The 7,500-nt window shown below is 36.0% G+C and overlaps 1 protein-coding gene across 1 annotated transcript in view; it reads right to left on the reverse strand.

Moving 5' to 3' along the window:
- Positions 1-7,500, reverse strand: part of kcnq1.2 (potassium voltage-gated channel, KQT-like subfamily, member 1.2) — a 151,432-nt gene that overhangs the window by 46,255 nt on the left and 97,677 nt on the right. Inside the window, exon 14 of the mRNA XM_081356076.1 lies at positions 996-1,071. Coding sequence (XP_081212202.1) covers positions 996-1,071 — 76 coding nt within the window. The remainder of the gene's footprint in view (positions 1-995; positions 1,072-7,500) is intronic.

The raw sequence follows: 7,500 nt of genomic DNA on the forward strand, positions 1-7,500 counted from the left end.
CTTCAGACCATCAAACATTGCACTTCATTCAAAAATAGCAAATATCTGTATAAATTGTTCGCAAAAAATATTTTTGAATAAATTTGGTGACAAACAGAAATTCTTTAAGGGATGAGGCTCATTGAATGAAAATATGAAAACTAATGTCATTTTCTCTATAATTTAATTCATTTTATTCCTTTTTTTGTGTATAGTTTCAATTTAGCTTTCGTGTCATTTAATATTTAAGGATTTTTTATTATGAAAACTAAAGTCATTTTCTCTATAATTTAAATGATTTTATTCATATTTTAGTGCATATTTATAGTTTCAATTGAGCTTTTGTCATTTAAATTAATGAAAATATTTTTAAGTGTTTATTATGAAAACTAGTCATTTTCTCTATTTTAATTGAATATTCATATTTTAGTGCATATTTTCATTTTCAATTCAGTGTCACTTAAATTAATTAAAATATTTTTAAGTGTGTTTATTATGAAAACTAGTCATTTTCTCGGTTTTAATTGCATCTTTATTCATATTTTAGTGCATATTTTCATTTTCAATTCAGTTTTTCTGTCACTTAAATTAATTAAAATATTTTTAAGTGTGTTTATTATGAAAACTAGTAATTTTCTCTATTTTAATTAAACTGTTATTCCTATTATAGTGCGTATTTATAGTTTCAATTTAGCTTCTGTGTCATTTAAACTAAAATATTTTGTAAGATTTTTTTTTATTATTAAACTAGTAATTTTCTATAATTTAATTGCATTTTTATTCATATTTTAGTGCATATTTATTGTTTCAATTTAGTTTTTGGCCTCATTTAAATGAATTAAACTATTTTTAAGTGTGTTTTTCTAATGAAAACTAAAGTTGATTTCTCTATAATTTAACATAAATTTCTTTCATTCATATTCCTTTGAAATTCAGCTTGAAATGTCACAAAATAACTATCTCTGGGGCGAGGAACCGTCACTTGATCATGATTCTGACATACAAAATAAAAGTACCTGAAATTTCCTTCGAGCCACGAAGTACTGCATCCGTCTGATGACCTTGATGGCGGATCTGTGCGCGTGGGAAAGTCTGCAGAGAACAAAATAAACAAACACACACACGGCGTCAGAAAACACTGAGCAGGCCCGCTGTAAATGTGTGTGTGTGTGTATGTGGCAGTAAACCTGGCGACAACACACACACACAGATACTCTGTAAGGGAGGGCACTTGGGTTTTTTGGCCGAAACACCCTGTTATTTCCAGCGTAACACTGCCTTGCCAAAGTTTCTACCCAGAAATACACACACACACACACACACACAGCAGTCATGTCAGGCCGCGTCCACTGTAAACAGGGCCTAGTGGAAAAACAGCTCATTTCTGCCACTCAAGACTAGATTAAAACTTGCCCGTGTGCAGACAAGCATCTCAAAAGCAGCTTTGGAGTCTGAGAATCTCAGATGAAGAGCTCGTCTGGGCTGTTATCAGTGAACTTTGACATCAGAGTCCTGGTCAATCCACAACACAGTCTAATGAGAGAGTCTTAAAGAAACAGTGCATCAGTAAATAGAAACTCTGATATCGTTCACTCGGCCTCGTGTCCCTCCAGACGCCTGTGACTTCTGTTCTTCATAACATTCTGCTAAACATCTCCTTTTTGCATTTTTAACAGAAGAAAGAACGTCATTCGGGTTTGGAATGACATGAGGGTGGAGTGAATGACGTGAGAATTTATTTTTGGAGGAATGATGCTGACTGTTGAGTGTTTGTGTGTGTGTGTGTGTGTGTGTTAAGTGATCGGTGTGCGTTGGCCACTTAAATTGCTTTACAACATTCCACAACACACACTTCAGACAGTAGGAGAAGAGAATGGACTACAGTACAAACAATCACGGCGCTTTAGAGAGGATAAATGTCCGAGAGGGTGTCACTTCCTCCTGATAACAACCAAACAAAAACATGCGTCACAAATACGTCATGATGCGTCATTCAAAACCCATTTATATATATGGGTTTTTAATGACATATTTGTGACACGTTTTTGTTTGATTGTATTAGAAGGAAGTACATATATGTACACACACACACACACACACACACACACACACACACACACACACACATATTTATATATATGTGTGTATTTTTTATTTTTTTTTGTAAGTATATAAGAATGTGTGTATTAGGGATGCAAGATATATCGGCCACCATATCGGTATCGGCCGATATATGTTAATTTTTAATGTTATTGTTATCGACCCGATCAGAAAATGTGTCCGATGTATTAAAGCCGATAAATATTGTATTATTTCCTTCAGCTGAGACACTTCAGATGCGCACTGATCAACATGATGGCTTTGAATTGCTTGAAATATGATTGAAATCACTTCAAAAAAGGAAAATACAGTTCAGTGCAACATGTGCAGCGCAAGTCTGTCATATAAGCTACAAATAATTATAATGAGAACATCATTATTGTGTGTTTGGGTCATGGCTTTTAATGGTGAGACTTTTGTTTTTGTAATCAGGATCTCAAAAATTATATCAACATTTAGGGTTTAGATTTATCGACCAATATATCAGTTATAGGCTTTCCAAAATTATTGATATCGACCAAAATGTCATTTCGGTGCATCTTTAGTATATATGCATCTGCATATATATATATATATATATATATATATATATATATATATATATAACACACACACACACACACATATACATATATATATGTGTGTGTGTGTGTGTGTGTGTATGTGTGTGTGATACGCTACATATGCATATTTAGCTTTATCTATCTATCTACCTATATATATATAACAGGAAAGCTGGAACAATATAAATATTATAAAACTTAAAGAATTCATTCATATATATAAATACATTTATGTTGTGTGTGTGTATATATATCTATCACACACACACACACACACACACACACACACTCTCTGTCACTAAAGCCGTTCCCTGAGTGTCCAACAAAAGAGGACGACGTGTTGATTCCTCTCAGCTTGAGTCTGTCGTGATAAAGCTCTCTGCGCTGTCACTGATCTACAAAACACGAATCACTTCCTTCTGTGGCCTCAGTCGCTGCGTCCCTGTCCCGCACAAACACACACCTCGTCTTCATTACTGGACAAAAGCTCCCTGCAGTCCCAGCGCTGACACACACACCGCAAAACACACAGATCAAAGCGTCTGTCCTGTCCTCTCGCAGGAAATGCATGCGAACAATACGAAAACATCCAGAGCAGGACGATGCATGCATGTCTTTGTGTGTGTGTGTGTGTGTGTGTGTGAGTGTGTGTGTGTGTGTGTGTGTGTGTGTGTGTGTGTGTACATGTTTTTCTATTCCGGTGGGGACTTAAACCTGAATGCATACACACTCATGGGGACTCGTGTCACTGTGGGCCTAAACTGAGGAAACAAGCTTATAAATCATACAGAATGAGTTTTTTAAAAAATATAAAAATGCAGAAAGTTGTGTGTGTGATGGGTAGATTTAGGGGTCGGGTTAGTGTGTGAGTGTGTGTGTGTGTGATGGGTAGATTTAGGGGTCGGGTTAGTGTGTGAGTGTGTGTGTGTGTGTGATGGGTAGATTTAGGGGTCGGGTTAGTGTGTGTGTGTGTGTGTGTGTGTGTGTGTGTGATGGGTAGATTTAGGGGTCGGGTTAGTGTGTGTGTGTGTGTGTGTGTGTGTGTGTGTGTGATGGGTTAGGGTTAGTGCAAGGGGAGAGAATATACAGTTTGTACAGTATAAAAACCATTACGTCTATGTAAAGTCCAGTATATGTGTGTGTGTGTGTGTGTGTGTGTGTGTGTGTGTGTGTGTGTGTGTGTGTGTGTGTGTGTGTGTGTGTGTGTGTGTGTGTGTGTGTGTGAGCCTGTGTGTGAAGATCCCAACATGATTGGGAAAGAAAACACATGCCCTCAAAACATGAAACACATCAGGAAACTGTTTAATCAGGAAACTGCCTCCTCGCATTACAGCAGCTCATGGAGGAAAACACACACACATGCACACACACACACACACGCCTCGCTGCAGCGCCGCAACACGCCTGACACATGTTCACTCCGTTCTACACATGCAAAACATTTAACAAGATCACTGAACGACACAACTAACGGCTCTTTAGGCAAGCATCACGATCACTAGTGTTCATTCGTGGGGTTAATGACCAAACCTCAACTCGTCCTGCTAGAATCATGTTCTTTTACAACCCTCACCAATTAACCACCAGAACATTTCTGCTATAACTGCTTAATTCGGATTAAACTAGCATTGCATGGGTTCAGTTCCCACAATGTAAAAAAAATATTTCAACTTAAATGACATTGAAAACATGAGTTGAATCTTGTATAACTCATAAAACAGTTGAAAATAGCTTAACTTATTTTGACAAGTTAAAGCAATGTAAAAACATATGTTGTCATAACTTATTGATCATATAAATGCGTGAACTGATAAAAATGATAATGTAACGCAAGTTGCTTTGGAAAAATGCATCTGCCAAATGCATAAACGCAAAGATCGGAAAGAATCGGAAAGATTCACGTTTAAATAATTTTGCAAATCAATCTGTAAAAAAAAGAACTGACTCACGAGAACAACTCGTTCACTACTCACACATCACTATGGGTTCCCAAGTTTGATCCTACATGAAATATTTTACAGCAAAGACGTATATTCATTATAGATTTTTTTCATGATTCATGAATTTCTATTGTTCTCTAGTGTAGAAATGTTACAGAAACTAATCCCATTCTGCACTTTTATAATTGGCAACATTTTACCCACAATATATATAACATGACACCATTGTAATTTGCATAATTGTATGCATGCAAAAATTTGCATGAAATCTGTATTTTGCATTTTTTTTAACCCAAAAACTTTATTGTTTTTTATTGTTTATTGTTTAATGTTTTATCCCCGCCCACAGTGAAATACCATTGGTCCATAATGCTGCATATTAAAACCCAAGTAAGTTCTGAACGGCTGTGATTGTCTTAGTATTTTGCTCTCATTGAGGACAGAAACATTGATTTACAGGAGGTTGCGTTGGACCGACAGCTTTTGGAGACGCCAGTCCGCTTCAGACTGACACACGCCTGCTTCATTCCCACATACACTCAAAGAAAACTGATGTAGGATTTACAATTATCATTCAGATATTGCTCGTAAATTTTGCAAATGATCTCAAAGAAGTAACGCACTGAATTACACATGAATTTTTGAAGTAGACAGAGTGAAATAATTTCTCCATCTTTGTTTTATTTAAAACTTAAAAAAAAACTGTATTTCAAAACGTTTTTCAACAGTTTTGATCTCATAATTCTAATAAGATAAGTAAAATAGCTAGATTCTCTTGAAATTAAACAAGCTACTGAAATAAAACAGCAAACTACAATGGTTCAACTTTATGTCGGCATGAAACAGAAGCTCTTCTTCCCTATTGTGACGTATATCCGAGTGAAACGGCTTCTCAAACAAGAACAAATGTAGGGCGGGGCTTGATTATATATGTGGAGATTTGATTGGATGGTTGTGGTTTGCTATTGGTGGATCTCATGTGAGTGACAGGTTGCCCCACCCTCGTCATCAGAGAAGAGAAGAGACGAGCTGAAAGAGGGGAGGTTATTCTCATTCAAGATTACGAGGCATATGAATAAAAAAAAGTTAAATAAAAAAAGAAGAATGATGTGCACATATAAATCATTTCTAATAAAAACTGCAATATTCCATTAAAAATAGCATTCATTTCGATTGCATGGTGCCTTCAAGGGGACAGAAGTATTTTGCTCTCAATGAGAACAGTAAAACAACACCTTGTGATGATTCATTGATGCATATTAAATCATATCTGGTGGTGTACACTACAGAGATGATAAAGCTAAAGAATCGTGGCTCCAGTAGCGCCATTAGCTGTGAGCTGGACGCGTGCAGAGCCGCTTGGCTGCGTTTCGTGAGGAGAAACTGCTGACTGAGACTGTGTGCCAGAAGCCAAACGATGGTGTGTGCCAGAGTTTTGTCTCTCTTTTCCTTTTTTCCCCTCCTTTCCTGCCGTAACCCCGAGTGTATCTCTCTTCCTGCTCTCTCTCTCTCTCTCTCATTCACCCTGCTCATTTCTGCGCGTGTTGGACTGAAAGCTGCTAGCCCGCTTCAGACTCGGCTGTGATACAGAAAGGAAAAACTGCGTGAATCCTAAAATTCACAAACATGCAGGAAGATACTTATTATTTAAAGAGGTTAAACTAGTCAAAGCTACTCTTTTGAATGTATTTAACTACACTACACAAGCTACAAACAATAAAAAACGGCTAACGCTATGTTCTTAGTGACAATTTTAACGACTATCGAGTAATAAAGCTACGTTTACTTTACACAACTGAAGTGATTATAGTGATGAACATCAGATTTTAACTCCAAATACCAATGTCAATGACACTATTATAGTAACGATTACAATATTTCTCACTTAAAATGGAAGTGCAAGTTGAACATTAACAAAAAAATTGACATTAATTTGCTTCTTTCAATCAACCATCCAACAAACATTTTGATACAAAAGATCTGAAACAGAAACATATGGGAACAATAATAAATGATGACTCATGAACCATGAACCATCAAAATGAACATATTCAATAAGAATATATATATAACATGTAATTTGCTAAAGGTTTTGACAAAATGTTAAGCTGCAGTCTATTAAAAAAATGTGCATTTAATTTAAATATATGATTTAAAAAAACAGTTTGAGTGAATGATTCAATGATTCGTTTCATTGCTGGATGAATCAGTGTTTTTGAATGAATCTCTTGAGTGAATGATTCAATAACAAATACATTTGTAACAGTCACCTGTCGCCACCTACTGGCGTAACGATGTAATCGGTACTATTATTTTGTTACTTTCAAAAGGTGAGTAAATGATGACAGAAGTTTCATTTTTGGGTGAACTATCCCTTTAACAGACAGAGGCGAATCGTTGTCATTTAGGAATAAGATCGCAGGGTTTTTTGAATTGAGATCAAAATCCTTTAATGATTATTAGTGCAACTCTAACACACACACACACACACACACACACACACACACACACACACACACACACACACACACACACACACACACACACACACACACAAGGATGCATTCAATTTACAGTAAAGACACTTTCAATTACAAAAGATTTCTATTTCAAGTAAATGCTGTTCTTTTAAATACTTTTGCAAAGAATTCTGAATAACATGTATCATGGTTTCCACAAAAATAGGAAGCAAAACTGTATATATAGTTTTGGTTAGTGACTCCACAGTAACATGCATAAGTTCACAAGCTTTATTCGCTTAACTTGCTTGAATCAAGTCTCCAGAAACGAGATAAAAGCAGAAAAGATGTTCCAGATCATTAATGAATTAGAACCGGTGATTTCTAGTAAAGTGTCTTTTTTTATCTCACAGGAAGAGGAAGTGGCCGTAGCCCCTCTGAGGCATGAATAATCACGCA

The sequence above is a fragment of the Scardinius erythrophthalmus genome, assembly GCF_964197995.2.
Source record: "Scardinius erythrophthalmus genome assembly, chromosome: 24".
NCBI lineage: Eukaryota > Metazoa > Chordata > Actinopteri > Cypriniformes > Leuciscidae > Scardinius > Scardinius erythrophthalmus.